At 35.6% G+C, this 20022-nt stretch overlaps 2 protein-coding genes across 3 annotated transcripts; one reads left to right on the plus strand and one right to left on the minus strand.

Annotated features, from left to right (window-relative positions):
• The first annotated feature begins 783 nt into the window (after positions 1 to 783).
• On the plus strand, positions 784 to 10005 carry LOC112557386 (large subunit GTPase 1 homolog). 2 transcript variants are annotated; one of them, XM_025227200.1, is made up of 15 exons: positions 784 to 1023; positions 2404 to 2530; positions 2724 to 2844; positions 3020 to 3106; positions 3714 to 3800; positions 4492 to 4635; positions 4981 to 5071; positions 5307 to 5697; positions 6143 to 6330; positions 6680 to 6823; positions 7334 to 7457; positions 7700 to 7779; positions 7993 to 8103; positions 9129 to 9201; positions 9675 to 10005. In XM_025227200.1, the coding sequence occupies exons 1-14, from the start codon at positions 919 to 921 to the stop codon at positions 9198 to 9200; spliced, it is 1872 nt and encodes a 623-aa protein (XP_025082985.1). In that variant the 5' UTR covers positions 784 to 918; the 3' UTR covers position 9201; positions 9675 to 10005. The 2 variants fall into 2 exon arrangements, with proteins under 2 accessions (XP_025082985.1, XP_025082986.1); XM_025227201.1 differs by having other exon boundaries at positions 9132 to 9201.
• A 388-nt stretch (positions 10006 to 10393) lies between these two features.
• LOC112557387 (dnaJ homolog subfamily C member 16-like) lies at positions 10394 to 19984 on the minus strand. Its single transcript, XM_025227203.1, is given in 15 exon segments — positions 10394 to 12144; positions 12621 to 12776; positions 13038 to 13202; positions 13700 to 13779; positions 13781 to 13849; positions 14287 to 14355; positions 14521 to 14712; positions 15086 to 15284; positions 15706 to 15836; positions 16152 to 16412; positions 17088 to 17275; positions 17753 to 17886; positions 18126 to 18310; positions 19239 to 19305; positions 19717 to 19984. Coding segments are annotated over 15 exon segments (2298 nt in total). The 5' UTR covers positions 19872 to 19984; the 3' UTR covers positions 10394 to 11897.
• Between the last annotated feature and the right edge of the window lie 38 nt (positions 19985 to 20022).

Consider the following 20022-nt stretch of genomic DNA (forward strand, 5'->3'; position numbering starts at 1 on the left):
AGAGCAGTTAACATTTTTAATGACAATGTTATGTCCACTTTCCGCAAAATTTTGCAAAGGAGAAAAAAACAGCAAACAACTGACAAATTCTTCCGTAAAGAAATCAGACAAGCAACTGAAGAGCAAGATTCTGATTCTCCTCAGCAAAAGATACAGAGAACAGAAACACCCGAAAAGCAGTTACCCTCTGTTTTTATTGAAGAGGACTCCCCTTCAAAACAATAACCATCCCCCTTCCCTCCTCCCTTCACATTCATTCCCTCCTGCCATAAACTTTGGTACAGGTACAGTAAATGAAACACAATTTACTGTACTGTACAGTACATTTTTTTGTTTTGTTTTAATAAATGCACTTTTATTTCTTATTTCTTGTTGAGACTCATGTTTTTCTACATATTATATACAAATTAGGCCAGTAAATAGGCATTTTCTGGGGCTTGGAACGAATTAATCCAGTTTCCATTATTTCCTATGGGTTTCATTGCTTCGGTTCTCGAACAATTTGGTTCTCGACCGTCCTCGCGGAACGAATTATGTTCGAGAACCGAGGTATCACTGTATAGTATACAAATCCATACCGTTTACCCAGTCCTAACCAAATTTTCCAGGATTGCTCGATCCTTTCGTATGACGGAAACTCGTACGTTTGGTTCGCATATGCTTTGAGGCATGTTTATACTTATTAACTATGCACTTTACAAATTTTGCATATTTTATTTATTAAAAGAAGAACGAGACCAAAAAAAGGGCATTGACTGTTATTTCAGAATATCAACCAATCAGAAAATTGTCTTCATTCAGCCCTAAGCTACAATATGGTGGCTTGCATGTGGCTTGTGAAATCGTAAGCAAACTTTGTAGCGACAGTTTGTTGATTTATCAGACTCTTATTTGTATTAATTAATATTCATTATCAACATGGGTAAGAGGAAAGGTCAAGCAGCAAATATGGGCAAAAGTATCATCCGCGACAGATTTCGCGGTAAAAGCAGCCGCTCACGAACAGACGGATATGTAACTGATGTAAGTATATCATAGCACTGTTACACAGAAGTCATTACAATATCATTCGCAGTCAGTTTTACAATATACCTATATATGTGTTAGCATTCGTTGACGTTACAATACCATTTATAAATGCCATTTTATATCTTCATTTAGTTTTAAACCGTGCTAAGCAACACACGCACTGTAAACAAAACAGAGTACACGCAAACCAAGATATTAAAATCCGCAAAATATAGAATACATTTCGTAAGGCCCTTCTTAACCGAACAATTCAGGACGATCGTTTGACCAGGTCTGGTGAAAATGTTTATATGATGGTTATATAACAATGTTTGACAAAATTTTGCTAAATTTTTGTTATATAAAATCTTGGTCAAACATTTGTCCGATTAAGAATAGCTTGCTGCTAGTTAGCATGGAATTGAACCTTAATAAACAATGTAGCATAACCATTATAAATATACATATCAGCTGTCATGTCATATTGCCAGTGCATTTCAATATAAAATGGTACCCTTCTATGTAAGTGACCATGTGTAATTACTGTTGGGTTGTCGAAAAAGTCATGGTAATGGGAATGGTAATGAGAAGTGGATTGTTTACAACAGTTTGATACACAAATGGTCTTGGTCCCAACAAGATGATTTGCCTAAAACAATATAGAAAGCAGACATCCTTTAAAGTGTAGAGAGCTTTTTAAGATGCTGTGTTTTTTCGAGCTCCTACCGAAGATCAAAACAATCAATTCAAATGTGTATTGTTGGCAATTGGACAGTTTTAACAAATCCAACATCCAGAAATGTCTAGCACTTGTTAATTGTAAACAAGTTGTGTTCCATCATGACAATGTGAGAACACACACAAGTTTGATCACCTGTCAAAAGTTATTGGAGCTTGGATAGGATGTGTTGCCGCACTCACCATACTTGCCTGACCTAATGCTGTAAGACTTCAACTTGTTTTGCTCTGTTCAAAACTCCTTGTGTGGTATAACGGTCAGTTTAGATAAGCCTGTAAGTCAGCACCTTCAGTTTTTTCACCGATAAAGACAGGTCCTTCTATGAACAAGAAATTATGAAGCTGAAAGATAGCAAAAGGTTATCAAACAAAATGGGCAATATATAATTGATTGATCTTTGTTCTTTATTATATAAATAAATGCCTTTAGAAAAACACAGAAAAATATGCCATGACTTTTCCGACTACCCAATAGTATATGACTATCATTTCACAGTTAGTAAGAACACTTAAGCAAAACTAGTTTCTGTTATAAGTATTATTATTCATAAATGCTTATGCTAATCTTTTCTTGTCTTATTTGAAAACTGTATTTTGGTGCATCCATATGTGAATTTCAAGTCAGTGCCTGTCTGAGAATTTTTATTTAAACTACAGCTTCACTCACAAGACCTGAATGATGGCTATGACTGGGGGCGCCTCAATCTACGTTCAGTTACAGAGCAAAGCAATCTTGAAGACTTTTTGTCCACTGCCGAGCTTGCTGGAACTGAATTTATTGCTGGTAATATTTATTTTCTACATAAAGGATTTGATGTGATCAGATTTACTGCTTTTATGCAAATAGGCAGAACTATTGGCTAGCTGTACCCTATGCCTTTCAAAACAGTAGCATATTATCTGAAACTGCAAGTAACATTTTTAACATGATGTGATGTTTGTGGAACAGTGAAATATTTTGACTTCTCAACTTTCAGAGAAGATGAACATTCAGATTTTGCCTTCACAAAACCGCAGTGGAGTATTAGACGATGATGAACTCAACAAGATTATACAGGCACAAAACGAACATCGGTCTCTTTTGCGTATCCCACGACGGTAAGCTGATCTTTTCATTTAGCCTGGTCATAGAATGTTTCCATTTTCATTGGATGGAGATATTTTTTGACTGTTAATGAATGATCATTGTGTTTATTAGATGATGCCATTTCATCAGATTTTAATTTGCCTACCCTCCACCTTTATTCCTCTCTTTTTGTTTTTTATCTTATAGGCCAACATGGGATAAGAACACCACACCTGAAATGCTGGACTCACTGGAGAAGAACACATTTCTCCAGTGGCGGCGTCAGTTAGCAAGGTATGATGACTCTTCCGCGTGTAGTTTTCTTTCTCCTTCCTCTTTTTCCATGGTGCGTTTTTAAAAAATAGTAATTACAGGACCATGGAGAAACATTTTTCTCAAAGTTTTAATGGCTTAGCCTAAACCAGGGTTCCACGATAGCTGAAGAGTTGCAAGAGTTAAACGTTGAGACATCTAGTTCAAAATGCTGCTGTAAGATGCAACTGCTGGGCATTGAAGCATCTACTATCCAGATCAAAAATAAATTTGTCTTTGCTAAACATACTGATGATCTCTCTTCCAATTTTTCTGTCATGCATCTCTCAACGATCTTCTTCCCTTACATCAGAATCTTTTTGACATCATTTACACACATTCAGACAGTTAAAGTGACATCATTTATGTGCTTTTATTCTACATTGCAGTAATTGATTGAAACTGATAAAATGCCAAGTACCTTCATGCAATGTCAGTTGTCAGTTTAGTGATGAAGACAGTTTGATCATCTTCCAAAAGGCTTAGAGATGACCACATAAACAGCACTAGATGGTTAGTTTGACTGCATGCTTTTACAGTTAATTGGAAATGCTCCTTCGCATCTGTGCAATTGGTTTTTAATTTTTAGCTTGGAAGAAAAAGAACACATTGTCCTCACTCCCTTTGAGAAGAATTTAGAGTTTTGGCGTCAGCTTTGGAGAGTAATAGAGAGAAGGTAAGAACATCTGAAAATGAGGATTTATACATAGACAACATTAATTAGTATTTATATATTGCAAATATAATAATTAGTGTTTACATATAGGAAAGTAGTAAAAGTTAGTTTGATTTTTATTAACATTAATTGTATTGTATGGTATTAATCCAAGTGAGTTGTAAATTGTGATCATTTTCTAGTGGTTCTTAATAATATTTTAAAATTTCCTGTTTAAATGTTAATCATGTATGTTCGTCCATTTTCTCTGAAATTATTAGATCCACAAGAAGGTCATTTACTAGTTTATTCTTTTTTTTTTTTTTTTTAAGTAGCGTATTGCAAAATGGCAGTTCTTTTAGTAATTTTATTTTACTTTTACTCCAGTAGGTGAAAAATTATAACATAATCTACAGAGGTAGAAGTATTGCTATTTATTACACATTAGTATTTTGGTCTTGAATTGTCATTTGTCCCCAAAAGCAAGCATTTTCTATAATTCATAATAATGGGACAGCATTTTAATGATATATTTTTAATGGAATGAAAATGCTTGTCCTCATAGGGCATCTGTTGATCATTTGAAATAATGCATTTGAAATTAAATAGTAGTCTGTAAGTCATTTGCTATAACCTGAGAGAGTTTTATATTTGTTCCTCGGATAATTTAGTTTTCAGTTAAGTGCCTTTAACATAGTTTATTTCTTTGCAGTGATGTGATTGTGCAGATAGTTGACGCTCGCAATCCATTGCTGTTCTGGTGTCCAGACTTGGATACTTATGTAAAAGAAGTCTGCCCAGAGAAAACAAATGTGCTTCTCATGAACAAAGCAGACTATCTTACACAACAGCAGAGGTTAGCATAAATTAAGCATTTAAAAATTATATAGGAAGATAATTTGCTTTACAAATATGTATGCTCAGCACACATCCAGATATAAATGACAGATCTTGTGCTCGTATATGTATGCTCACTACACATACAGGGACAAACCTTGGCAGACCTAGTGTGCAAAAGTTGCCTTTTGTTGGGCGATCATCTTATCTTTATAAAAGAACTTGAATGTTGAGATTTAATAATTTTTATGCTTTCGCATCATGGCTGTCTAAACTAGAACATGAACACAGTTTTGCATTTTGCAAGTTTTTTAGTTTTGCTCCTTGCAATGCATATGGAATGTTGCTTCATTTTTCATTCCAGAAAATTGTGGGCAGACTACTTTAAGGAGAAAGGCATGACAGTAGTTTTTTGGTCAGCTTTAGAAGAAACACAGCGAATAGAAAAAGAAATTGTGAGTTGTCATTCAAATTTTTGCAGTCAGTGAAAATTTTGTGAATGGATTGTCAAAAATCGTTTATGTTAAATTTATATCAGTTGCCTATATGTATATGAGATAATAAATTTTTTTGGGGGAAAGTCTTGCAGTTACATCAGTAATTACATAATAAGATAATGGTTTTATATTTTTACTATCATAAGTCAATCTATTTTGTTTACAGACAATATGCCTTTTCTTTTTCTTTCAGTCAGAGAAGCGTGGTCTGGCAGAACAAAAGCCTATTTTTGACAGTTTTTCAGATGTGCAAGACACTGGCATCAACCAGAAGACAGAAGATACAGAGAAGGATAAAGAGGAAGAGACTGAAAGCGAGGTGAAAGATACCAAAAGGAAAGTGGAAAATAGTGAAAGTGAAGGAAATGATAGTGAAGGGGAAGCAAATGATATTGAAGGTGAAGCAAATGATAGTGAAAGGGAAGCAAATGATATTGAAGGTGAAACAAACGATAGTGAAGAGGAAGCAAGCAGTCATGAAGACTCTTTCATAGGAGATGAACATGAAGAACCAAGGTTACCAACAGAGTCAGCATTGTCATCTGTACAGCAGTCCTTCACCAGTTCTGATCCTATAGAGGATGGTATGTCTTATGAGGCAGGAAGCAACCTAGATATCTTTTATTCTTGGTGCTCCCTCCTTTTTAAGATTTTTAAAGATTTCCTTGTGTTATTATCTGGCAATCTCTTTCATATATACATTTTTCAAATTTATGATTTTGATTATCATTCACAAACAGTTAACACCCCCGTCCTCCCCCACTGAAAAAAAAAAAACAAAAGCAAAAATGGCGAATCTTGCTTCTTGTGTGCCAATTTCAAGATATACATTGTGATGTAAATCTCTTGCTTCTGATATTTTATCAATCTTTCCCCAACATGAAATACTGATGCAAGTGTTAACACGAAAAAGTAAAGAAGACATGAGATAAAAAAAGAAACCTTAAACATAAGCAGATAAAAGGAAGATCTTGGGATTATTTGAAGAAAGGGGATTAAGCCATATTTTTTTTTTCCTCTTTTGAGCAGACATAGTCAATGGAGAACAGCTGTTACAAATACTGCGGAAATTGGCCTTGGCCTCACATTCACCTGAACATACAACTATTGGCATGGTGGGGTACCCTAATGTTGGTAAGAGTTCCACAATTAATGCCATTCTTCGCCATAAAAAAGTTCCTGTCTCTGCTACACCAGGCCGAACAAAACACTTTCAGGTGAAGAATATTGAACTTTGCTTACTGTTTGATATGCACCTAAATGTCATATTCTGCACTTTCTGCTTAGGAATAAAAGAGGAAAGAGCTGAGTTAAAAAAAAAGATTTTTATTTATTGTCTATTGCATAGAAGATCAAAAATGCTTAAAAGCCTGTTAAAACTTCTTGCACTTAATGACAATAAAAAAGGGCAGGAAGATCCCAGTGATTGTGAAACAAAAAGACTTTATGGAATTTTTAGAGTGGAAACTTAATGACATGAAATCACTTCTTTGTGTTCAAAATTGTTTTCACATAGTGGTCATTGAAATGAATGGTAGTTGTAAGATTTTTTCCCCCCCTTGGCAGACACTGTTTGTGGACCATGATCTGATGCTCTGTGACTGCCCTGGTCTTGTGTTTCCTTCATTTATTTCTACAACTGCAGAGCTGGTTGTGAATGGCATATTACCTATTGACCAGCTGCGAGACTGTGTGCCACCCATTAATCTCATATCCTTGAGGCTTGTAATTCCTTGTTGTTTTAGTATTCAGACTGTCTTTTATTTTTGCCATAATAATGTTTTCTTTGTGTAGCTAGCTTAGAAATCTGATGTATCTGCAGTGATGATAAAAAAATTACTTTATTAATTACTAATTACTTTACCTTCATGTTACTTTATTTTCAGTCTGTTCATTAATAAAATTTATGTAGTCAGCTATGAACATGCATACTTATTTGTGTTCATTAGCATTCTTACTAGCTTTCACACACACACTCTCTCAAGTAACTAGATTGATGTACAGTTGAATAATAAGATATTTAGTGTATTAAGTGAATTTGTGTATTAAATCAAGAGCAAAGTTTAAAGACTCTTCCCTTGCTTTTGCAATTACATGTGTAAAATGTATGTACAGGAACCTATGTCTGGATACATTTACAAAGAAACAAAGTGTGGCCTGTGTGTGTTTGACTGTACTTGTTCAGTATTATTTTTAAATAATTTTTCCTTAATGGGCCACGTGTGTGAACGTATTCCAAAAACTGTCTTGGAGGCTGTCTATGGTATAAATCTGCCTGTGCCTGGAGAAGCAGAGGATCCCAACCGACCTCCAACTGCTGGAGAGCTACTGTCTTCCTATGGATGTGAGATTTGCTTTCCAATCTTCTTTAATAATGTTTAAAATCATTTGTTTTAAGTTTCTGGTAGGCATTACTCTACAGAGTATCTTACTTGTTTATTTATTTGTTTTTGTTTTAATGTCATATGACAGTGATCAACTTTTGTAAAGGCATGGACATTAAATATTTCACATTTGCCTCCATATATCCATGCTTATTATAGCATGAACATATTGCTTTCACTTGCTGATTTTGTCTGTCATCAGACATGAGGGGTTTCATGACACAAAAAGGAAATCCTGATGGTCCCAGATCTGCCCGTTATATTCTGAAAGACTATGTTAATGTAAGTTCCTTTTCATAAAGTATATCAGTGGACCTGTGATGTTCTTGTGCATAATGAATGAAGCATTTTTTTTCTGTTTTGCATTCGTTGCTTGTTTTTGGCCTTCATGGATGTGTCAGAATCAGATTGATTGTGCATGTCTGTGTATGTGTGAAAGATAAGCAAATTATTTTGTTGAATCTCACTAGTTATCAGTGTATGCTTTTGCTTTAGGGGAAACTGTTATACTGCCATCCACCCCCTGGAGCCGATGCAAAGCTGTTCCAAGCACCCCCACCAGTCAAGGCATTAAGATTTCTGGAGTCTGCTAACAGCAGTCAAGAGGTAAGATATATAGAAGGCTACACCAGTTCACACCCCAAATCACCTTTATAACTGATCATAATTTTACTAGGTTTTACTGGTTTTTTTTTATTTTACATGAAGTCAAAAGGGCTTTGTCCATTGTTACATTTACTGTGACAAAAAATTCTTCTTGATATCAGTATCAGCCATAGGCATAGCTGTAATACCAGTGGTCTCACTTATTATACACATTCTTTAATGGACATCTTATTAAGTCTTATTTACAAGAAGTAAAGACAGTTCTTACTGTGTTGCTCACAAAACTGCAATGCTGTGTTGCCGTTGTCGTTATGACCTTGTCCTGACATACCTGTCTGAGCTACAGATGCCTACCATCTGAGTCTGTCTCTTTGATATGCTTGTGCTGATCTGTCTGGTCATGCATAGACAAAAGACATTTGGCAGGCACTTCTTCAGTGGCCTCTGTTTGGAATTTCCTATCCCTTTTCTTTGAACTGTATCTATGTTTCAAGTCTGGCCTCAAAACCCATCTCTTTCAGAAAAGAATTTCCTAATCAAGCTAACTCTTCTGTTCCCTCTTCATCTTCACCCATGCACTTTGTTCCTGTTTGCCATGGTGTTATTCTTTTGCGTTTCTTTGTTGTGTGGTCATCTGTTGGTTCATTTGCAGTCTGTCATGCCCAGGGTATTGAGCTTGCCTTCAGATGGAAATCCACTCTACAGATCCCATTGCTATTTTCTTTTTTCCAACATTTCATGCCGTCAAGAAGTAGGCATTTTTAAATGGTCATGCTAGCTACTATCTTACAGCAGTGTTATTGCTATAGATCTTTCTAATCCCCCTCCCCCCCAAAAAAAAAAGGTAAAGCAAGCAGATCAAAAGTTTAGCTCTATCTTTTTTATTTTATAATTTGCTTAAGTTATTGTGGATAGAATTGATGCATAATTAATGACTGTATCTTGTTAGATTAGTTCTTATTTAAATAACTCCCTACTATGTTAACCTTTTATAGAATTCAAAATTTACCTTTTTGTTTTTACAGCAGTCTTCTGTGGTTAAAGTCTCAGAAACCTGGTCAGATAACAAGCAGGTTGGACAAAGACTTCTTTTCTAAGGTAACTATTATTTTGATTGGCATATTCTATGCATCAGCAATAATGCAGAATGTGTGCAACAATTTGGTCATTTTGAAAACTTCGCTTGAGATTTGATCAGTTGGAAAATGCTAATGCACTTATAAAATTATTATTATTATAATAATTACTTATGTTAGTGCTACTTATTTTTTAAATATCATTTTTGGCTTAAAATATAAAGCATATAATCTGGGTCATCTTAAAACGTGATTTATGCATTTTTGTTTTGTAATTATCACCTAATTTTAGATATAGTTGATGTGTAGGGTAAAATTATGGTGCTTTTTCCTGCTGTGTATAAGTAAAATATTATTCATATGCAAAGTTGCCTGATTCCAAATCCTGACAATTTTCCATTCACACAGTAAATTTTGGTGCTGAGAAATGGACACTTCATTTCTGGCCTATGCAGATATGGTTATCTCCTTGCACACTTTCATTTGGAATTGCAGGTTTGTGTGAAAGCCCATTCTCTTGGGACTCACAGAGTAGCTGGCTATGTCCGCAATGAGGGTCTGAAACAGATTAGGTCTGGAGATGCAGCCACAGCCTCTGTTGATAGTAGTCAGCAGTCTTTGGTGGGCAAGCCATGGAAGAAACACAACAACCATAACAAAAAAGAGAAATTAAGACGAGTTTTTGCATATCATGACAATAACTGACAACAAGGAAATATGAAAGTGCAGATCATGAAATTTGGGATGGGCAGTTGAAGAATTGTGTGCAAAAGTGAATGATGGAGAGGGAGGGGGAAAAATAACAATTGCAGTTGAGTTAGATCAAGGCTAGTGCAGTTAAGAAAAAAAAAATGTACGCTATCATCAGCTCATGGAAAATTTGTTTGGTCAGGGTTCATTTAGCCCTAAGGACAATGTGATGACTCACTCTTGCATGCATCATGTGTGCAATTCAGCAGTTTCATTGATTGAAACTTAGGGTTTGCAATGAATGGGTTAAGCTGTGAAGATAAATGTTGTTTTGACAGTATCTGATCTAATGGACTTGATTAAAAGGAAATTTGTGATGGCATAACATTTTAAAGAGAAACAAGGCATTGATGAAAGGGAATAAAGTTTAGTTTCTGATGAGTAGGATTCTAGAACATTTTATCACCACACACAGAGATTTGTGTCCTCAAGCACAGACTTCAGTAAGTTGTAATGAAAACGTATAACATTTAAAGGTTTATTTTGAAAATTGTAAAATTAGGAACATTGTCACAATAAATATCTGGCAATAATACAACAGATTCACAACTTGAACTGCTTTTTTAATAGTCATTAACCAAGGTTGATTGCTGAAGAGGAAATCAGGACAAGACATCAGAGTTTCATTAACCTGCAATTTACTATTTGTGGAGATCACATACCAAATCTAGACTTTTGACTATTAAAGTCAACAAGTACTATTAAAACAAGCTGTTAATGGCCTAATAGTCACTCAAAATACGATGCATCAAGTGTCATGGTTTGCAGCTACCTTTAGACTATTGCTCATTTTAACAAGCTGCTTGGGGTGGGGGGGAGTCTAATGAACACTTTGATGCCTAGAGGACAAATGAAGAGAAAATGTATGAACTTAACCCCCGCATTGCACAAAACCCTTCCACACAGACATGCTGTTCTTCCTCACTTCAGACATATGGACTCAATATCTGACAATTCTACAAAGTCTTCTACTGAAGTGAAATAACATGCCCGATTACCAGAGAAATCATGTGAATAACTCACAGCAATGTAAGCATTTATCAAACAAATTGCTTTTGTATGATCAATGTTTTTGCTTTGATGCCCACAACACAATTTACGGACCAGAACAACAAGTGATTGTATTGGAAAATCTAGAATAGTATACATTGTGAACTGTAAATAACGAGGTCAAATGTGATGAATGTCAGTGAAGTTTCAACTAGTAAAAATACCACAAAACATGCACAGAACAGCTAGGTCAAGTCACAAATTTTAAACTAACAACATACATAAATGTAAACTTTTATGTGCAGCTCACGCAGGAAGAAAAACTGACAAGGATTTGATAAAAAGATTATTGGGCACAGCTGTAGCCCTCTATGGTACACATCACTTGGTTGCAACAAGTGACAATGATGATGTTATCTATTTTTAATGTTAATTTTAGGGAAAGAGATCAGATTTTAATAATAAAATTATAATCATACAATTAGATTACTCAGTAGATCACATATTTGGAGTGGAGGAAAATGCAAAAAACATCCCATAGGACCTACTTAAAAAGTTGTTAGCCACTGTCTTTAAAATAATTATATGAAATACACTGCATACAAGTATGAAACAACATGTGCTATAAAATTTAGTAAGTAGTGATTGTATCCCCCAAAACATGCAGTTATCACAGAAAACCTCAAAAGTAAGTGAAACTATACATAACATGTATCCTTTAAGAAATTACTACATTGGAGAAAAACAACTGATAAAGCGCAGTTAAAACACTCATCAACTGTTAAGTCTTTCTACTGACGCAGCTAAGAAAACTGCTTCACCAGTATTTACTGCTTTTCCCTGACTAGATTTTTTTTTCAAAGTAGGCAGTGGTTTGCCAAAAAATCTGTGCTTAAAATTAAATATGTGCTTAAAATGTCAAGACTTTACAATGCTTTCATGGAACACGTTAGGCAATCTTGAGACCATTCTGCAGTGTCAAGGTGCCATTTCTGGCCACTCATTAAGACGAATTTTCCGCACAGATCCATCAAATACTCGATCCATCCAAAGTGATAGTCCAGACAAGACTTCGTTTAGAAATAGTTTATCATCATTGTCCGCAGCTGCTTGATTCTGTGGTTCAGAATCTGAATCTGAATCCATGAATCCCATTGCTTGCACTATCTTATTCTGCGCTCGGATCCACTTTTGAGCTCTTCGTGGATGGTAGATGTAGTAGTACCTGAATATATAAAGACTAAATCAGTCTCAGGTTCAAATAATTTACCTTCTATATCTGCAAAGTAAGAACTAAAGAAACAAAAAAATGTCATCTGTTAACAGTATGTGTAAAGCAATACCCCCAAAACTTTGCAAAATGTTTACTGTTGATGCAAGTACCTGTAAAATGATGCTCAATGTCAGGTACATTTTCCTTGATGTAAGCTGTGTAATCAGCTTAACTTTTGACTTGTTTACCAGTTTCTTTTAATTTTTGCAAAGCAAGTGCTGAGTAAAAATGTTTGTTCTAGTAACATGGTTAAAACCAGCCAGAATGAAAGGAAGTATTTCTTTGTCTCAAATCTAGTGTATTTCCCGCACCCAACACTAGTGATAATGCATATGTTTTTTGGTATGTGTAAATATGCATGCATGTAATGCACAAACACACATTACAGTTTGTATATTTTATCTGTAAGAGTTGTAATTGCCACCTACTTGCGATAGCCATTTAAGGCTAGAACAGTGCCGATGCAATTGCGGATGTTAATAGAATCCAGCTTAACCTTGAAACTCATGCTCATTTCCAGCAGGTGCTGATACCATGACACATAATACTCCAGCTGCATGAAGCCGAATGTCAAAGCACTATATCTGCATGGGAGTGACAATATTGAACATTGCAGCAAGTAGGCAGTAGGATTTGGATTAGGCATACTGAAAAATATGATTGTTTACTAAAAGAGGCAATATTACGGAAAGAAGACCATATATAAGAAACGAGTCAACTATTATTATTAAGTGCCCCTGAAAAGAACCTTCCATCATATTTGTAATGCAGGAATTCTTTTAATGCTGCTTAAACAGAATATTTGCAAAGTTCCATGTTATACAAAAATAAAGAGCATATGTCACCTAGAGTATGGCTGCATGATCTCGGCAAACTTCCGCAGTATATGTGGCTTGCTCTCTTCGTCCACCAGAACAACAATTGTGAGCCCAGTGTCTGCATTCTTCACAAGATTGATGAAGGTTTCATATCGAAGTTCATACAGGTGAATAGTCTGGTTGTCAGGTGTGCTGTGTTTAAGATGGATTAAATTTAAAATCAAGCTAATTACATACCATATTTCTGCTGACTCTTTAAAAAAAAATGCACTTTGATAATTTGTGAACAGAGAAGGCGGCAACAACAAAAAGGACAGTCGTCCCTTGAACGGCACCTGTCAGGGTAAGCACAAGGATAGATGTGGCAGCTGACAGGGCTCACCACTCTTACCTATTGTGGGTGATTGTAAGAATAAGAATAAGGACAAGACAAAAAAAAGTGAAGCAGCTTCTTTCCTTAGTGATGTAATCATATTGATTCTCAGACTGCCTTACAAAGTTGATGATCCACTTGATTAAAAGTGATCCACATTATTGATTCATCATCTTGTTTGCCATTTTTAGCTGTTTTACATGTGCACACAATGCATTTAGCATCCATTTAGATAAGAGCATGAAATAACATCATTTAACCACAAATCTGCATATTCTGATGCTTCTAAAGACCAAAATCCTAAATGTGACGCTACCTTGAAGGTGGTCGTGTTTGTCTTTCCTTGGCTTTCATCCTGGCTTGCACCTGTTTTTCCTCCATATCGGCCATTTTTTTCATAAAAATGCCCATTGCGCAAACCATTACTATTCCCATCATCGTCATCACCCACGTTGTCGGATGATACCTGCAAAAGACAGCCTCGATGTAGAGAATGTCTGTTTCCACTGCTTGCTGTGAGTATGTATTAAAACGTCAAGACTTCGCTTAAATGTGAAAGAAGAAAGATACAAGTATGATGTCAGGTCCAGGAAAGGAAGCACCCAGACTGGAATCTCCCAAAGTAGTGGAAGGAGAAACCAAACACATTTCAAGTGCTAGCCACAAACACTTTCTGGACACCTTACTGTTACTTGCTCAGCCACCAAGCAACTTCTTCACTCCGTATGTTTAACTGTAGAGAATTAATATCCCAGAGCATCAGTGCAGGCCAGCACTATAGGGAACCAGAGTTTTTCAGTATGATGGGTATAATGAACTCTCAATATGGTGAACAAGTAGGTTATAATGGAGAGGAAGAACAAGAGACTATCTTCTCTTACTTTATGGATACTCCAAACTTACCCTGCCAAGATAAACCACACCTCTGTCGGCCCAGTCCACAACTCTAAGGAACATCCTCTTTGCTAGACTCTGAAAAAAATCAAAGGTATTGCTATGCATTTGTAGAAGCATTTATTATGAACCCATTAAAAATATCTTTGTGGATCTTTATCAAAATGACCAGTCTTTATTTTGCTAAAGCCTATGTAAAATGTGATTCTGAAGGTTAAAATAAGACAAGGTAGGTCTGCTCACCAGGGCATGCTCATTGTAGAAGTCTGGCACCATGGCCTTGTATGGCAGTAAGTGATCAGAGGTGAGAAGTTCGGTCAACCGTTTTGTCAAAGCTTCTCTGGACACAACCAGACCATCTTCCTGCAGGTTCCACCCTTGCTCCAAAAATTCATAGCTCACACGGCCGTCATCAAGATGCCACAGTATGGCTACCTGTAACACCATGAAATCCAATGGACTACGTACATAAAGAAAGAAAAAAAAAATACAAGCTTTTAAAAGCTGAAATTAACTGAACTCTCTCCTAATAAGTGTGAAAACACTTGACTCTAGTCAATACCCTGTGTCAGTAAATCAGTATGCTAAAGTGAGTGAGAAAAAAGTATGTGCACATGCATCCCTGACCCCTCCACCCCAACCCTTAATCACAAAACTGATAATGCAGCTATAAAACATGTTGCATATGTAACTGTCAATTGTAATCTCTCATGGTAACATAATAATTCTAATGAAAGACCAAAGTACAGCCAAGAACTAGTATAGAGCCTGTTTTGTTCATCCCCCACAAATCCCTGTTGCTGCATACCTCAAGAACAGTGTCAGTTCGTGTCATGTTGCCTTTAGTCAGGGCCTGCATTACCCTCTGCTGCACCTCCTCGTACAAGTAAACAAAGCGTACACGATCAGGAGCAAGCTGCGAGGCGACAGAGTGTGCGAACTTTCGGAATCTTTCCCGGTGCACATCATGCTCTGGCACCTTCTTGGTCACCAAAGCAACACATAATCTGAATAGACAGAGTGACAGAGCAATATATTTATAAGAACTCCATAGTTTTGTTCAAACAACAATAATGGCCCTCAATGGCCATAGCCGTTAGTCCTCAAAGTCCAAGGTAAGGTCACCGAAGAGCTTATAGGAACTGCACTCACTAGACATAATGGAGTTAGTAAATATACCACTAAGCAGACAATAACACCAAAACAATTATGGCCTCTTACAGAAACAAAGAGATGTAGAAGTGCTGGGGGAGGGGTAGGGTCAATGAACACTCTAAGCAAAAAAGTTTTTTGATACATGAATAATCTTAATAAAGTAAAACTAATTGCTGAAGTAAATATAACAGTGAGACTCCAGATTTAAACCAAACAGATTTTCGGTACTGCTCTCAAGACTCTAAAAGAACAAAAGAAAGTTATCTCCCTCACTTCCTTTTCTTTAGCTTCGGCTCTTTGGGGCACAGTTCCTCAAACACTGATTGTGATGAAAGTCGTGGCAGGGAGAGGAATCGATTGGCTGAAATGACCTCTTCCACAGTGGAGCGTGGCAGTTGTTGCATCTGTTTGACACAAGCAGTAGCTATAGTGCACACATCTCACAAGTGCACAGTAAATAAACATAAATTTAGAAGATACTGGCATTCTTTAACAAAATTTAAACATACTTTTCTAAATGACCTTCAATCAACAGTAATGTGAAACAGGGATACAGAAAAAATCCAGCAAAGAAATAAAAAGCCAACCAATGTCTTGAGTAAATTTTAACATCATCATTGTCCTCATCATCACTAATATCATTAAGGTTCTTCATTATTTCTCTCTCCTCCCTTTTTTACTTCAACCTTTAAGATCAAATTAGTAGAAAGGAAACTCACACTGATAGTGGCTACAGGAGAACTTGCATCTTCATTAAACATAAGTAGTGTCTCCCGCCGCTTGTTGATGTTGAACTTCTCCATGAGTTTTAGGGCATCATTTGTGGATGTGGACACATAGCTGAAGGCAATGCGATCTCTGTGGTAGAAAGCTGGTGCAAGGAACCGTGCTGATGGTTCAGTTCTTGGTGAAAAAAAGATGGCACTAACCAGGTTGTTCTGCCAGTTTTCTAGGAAAGCATCCACTTTGCCGTCTTTCAGCTGATCATTGGGAAAATAAAAATAGGCACACTAGAAAATCTCATAACTTGTCTATCAGTACTTACAAAATGGTAATTAGACCGACAGACTTTTTCTTCATTGGATATAGTTAGTTCTGTTAATCCCCCCACCCAAAAAACAAAACAAAAAATCTTAAAAGTAAAATCATACTGCATATGATTGTGTGTGTTAGTCAGAAAACAGGTGAGGAAAAAGTTAAAATTTTTCAAAGATGATTTTTTTCTTTCAACGAAAGACAACCCACGTGATAAAACAGCACTCAAAGTCAAGAAACCTATTTGTTTATGTCACATAAACTGGAGTGGGTAAGGAGCCCATGAACACTATTGCTTTCACTAATTTATCATATTTACCACTTAAGTAGTAACAGCTTGTACAATTAATGACAATGCAAAATTTTGTGCGTTTATTCCTTAGTTGTTTTAGCTATATATTCAAGATGTGTAACAGAGCATGTTGGAAAAAAGACCGTGAGGGAACATTACCAATTTAAAATAATTATAAACACCAAAGAAAAGAAAAAAATTCAGAATAAAATTTTAGGAAAATTTCATTTTTATAATGTAAACATAAGAGTATTTCTCAGATAAAAAGTAAACATACATGGAAGAAACATTTGCTTAGGGTCTTCCCCCATCAAGCTTAAAAGCTCACCATTGGTAGAGTTTCTTTTGGAAAAAGGTGTCTCACAAAGTCTCGCAAGTCCTGCAGAGCAAGAGTATCCCACTTCATGTAGATTACTCGCCCATTAACGAGCCCCATCAGCTCAGGAATACTGGTCACTCGAAGATGGTTGGCAAGATCAGGAGATCGATGGACATGGACGGCAGCCACGCACAAACCTGTAAGAAGAGTTTGAAATAGAAGGAAAAAACCCCCAACAAATTTCAACAGCTTCATTTAAAATAATGTATAACAAGGAAAATTGATCATAGTCACCCTCTATATTCATACATTATGTGGGTGTGAGAGAAAAGGAGGATGAGAGAAAGAGGAAAAAAAGAGAGTAATTTCATTACTATGTACCTGATCATTGTGATTGACTGGATCACACATGCAGCCTCAGTCTATCATATATATGCTATGATCTTGATTTTTTTTGCTTTGTTTTTCTTTTAGTGTGTGTAGCAACAGCTATAATTTGTGAGAAATATATGGTGAAAAAAAAAGAATGAAGGGAGAAGACTCCTGACAGACCTTTCGCGTGCTAAATTCTGAAGTTATCTCCCTTCAATCATGAACAAAGTAACGGCATTAAAGAATCTGTAAAGACCTTTAGTGGAATGATTATCCATTCAACAAATATTCTGGGCACTCACCAACATTTTCCATCTCCTCAAAGAATTTTTCCAGGAGATGGTCCATACGCATGCAGGTGAAGCAGAAGTTTCCAAATGCATAAATAAAACACGGGGTATGTTGGCTTCCTGGCTGAAGTTTAGTTTCAAAGTTTCTGAGAAATTAAATAAAGACTTTCAAGGAGAGGAAAGCAACTCAATTATTTCATTAAAGAATATACTATAGAAGAGTTTTATATCGAACAGAGATGTTCACAAAGGCATGTCACACCAAAGGCATTAAGAAATGTTTCTCACTTAAAAATTGAATTTTTTGACATCAGATAAAGCCCATTATAAATGCATAAGTTAACAAAAAATTAGAAGTAAATAATATATATATTCATTCTTTTACCTTAATGTTGTCATATGTTTGTCAATCACTGATGTGGCTTGTCGACCACCTCCAAAACTAAACCCACCACCAAACATGTCACCAAAGGGAAATCCAAAGTCATGTTGCCTAGGCTGAGGTCTTTCTTGAGCTGATGTGTAGCCAAAATTATCATAGTCTCTTCGCCTCTCAGAGTCAGTCAGTGTCTGAGACACAATGAACAACATAAAGTCAAATAATTCAGTTCAAAATCTGGCTATTTCTCAACGACTGTAAAACTAACCTGATGATCTTACTACAAGAATTCAGCTATTTTTCATTGATTTAACAATTGCTTTTGAGACCAGCATCCATTATTATGTTTATGTGTGTTTTTTTTTTTTAGAGAAGCGCTTTGAGTCTGCCTTTAAGGGTGAGAAGAGCACTATACAAATTAACATATTATTATAATTAGTTCCCACATTTTAAACCTAGGGCTCTGTTGCTATTTAATTCTCATTCAACACACAATGCATTGTGCTCTGGAAATAAAGCTTTATTTATCTAGTGCTTAAGAATACTTACTATTATATAATATTAATACTGAAGCTGTATACTACTTGTTAGATCAGATAAGTTTCTAAACATAAGGAAATTAATAATGGTGCCCCAAAAATAATAATTAAAAAACCTTGATATATATATAATATGCAGTTAACTTTAACACAATCACGATATATATATATGCATGTGTTTTAACATTAACATTCGAGGATCAGGATGTTAGGTTGTACATCTTGATTGTCAATAGTCAGTTTCAAAGTTTTGATTGAGTTAAAGATAATTTGAGTTGTAAATACAAAGCTTGACCTTTAAAAATTCTTCTTTCTCATAGGTGGCATTCAGAATGCAAGATTGGAATATAAACCATAGAACTTAAAAATGATTACAACCTGTATATATAATAGTATTAGAAATACTATGTAAAACTGGAAATTAAGATGGCACACCATATACAAGTAAAAGCTGTAGTTTTCTATTATAAACAATTTTAAACAAAGAAACAGTTTAATTAACCCTATCGACCAAAACAGAAGGTTAGTGATTAGGAATTGCTGATACTCAGACTGAAGCTATATTGGCATCTTAAGGTACCTCATATGCTTCGTTGATTTTCGTGAACCTGTCAGTTGCATCTGGATCCTTATTTTTATCAGGGTGCCTAGAAAAATATAAAAAAGCAAACGTATAAAGTGAAGTGTTTGTTTAATGATATTTCAAATTTCTTACAGAATTTGATAACATACATATAAAGGTCTGAAATGAAAAAAAAATTGATTAATACATCAGGATTTTAATTTCTGCTAAATCTGAAGGTTCATAGCTTTGTGTTAAGCAACTTCTTTACATGAAATGAAACTAAAATATTTTCTTGAATTATGGATGTAAATGATAACCAAGTTCTAAACTGGAAATATTTCGATCTTTCTGGACTCTCCTCCACACAGCTAGACTGCCGGTAAATTTTTCCGGTTATAATGACTCTACACTTTAGTACAACTTACAACTTATAATCATTTGTATAAAACAATACCTTTAGTGGCGGGATCTATCACCAGTTTTTGCTACTTACCATTCTCTGGCAAGTTTCTTATAAGCGGCTTTTATTTCTTGTGTTGAAGCACCTCTGCGAACACCTAAAATCTTGTATAAATCTTCAGAAAATATTAAGGGAAATAAAGCTATGAAATAGACAGCTCCTAAAGCAAAAGTTGAAATCACTCGCATGACGTTAAAGTACAAGAAAGTTTTCTTTGAAATTTAAGGAATTTAAAATTTTCGTAAATCTTTAGATGAGATAACGGAGAACGGATAAACCGGAAGTTGAGAGCAGCCGCCAATTTCCGGTTGAACATAACTACCTCCGCGGTAAAAGAGC

The sequence above is a fragment of the Pomacea canaliculata genome, linkage group LG2 (genome assembly GCF_003073045.1).
Source record: "Pomacea canaliculata isolate SZHN2017 linkage group LG2, ASM307304v1, whole genome shotgun sequence".
In the NCBI taxonomy this organism is placed as follows: domain Eukaryota; kingdom Metazoa; phylum Mollusca; class Gastropoda; order Architaenioglossa; family Ampullariidae; genus Pomacea; species Pomacea canaliculata.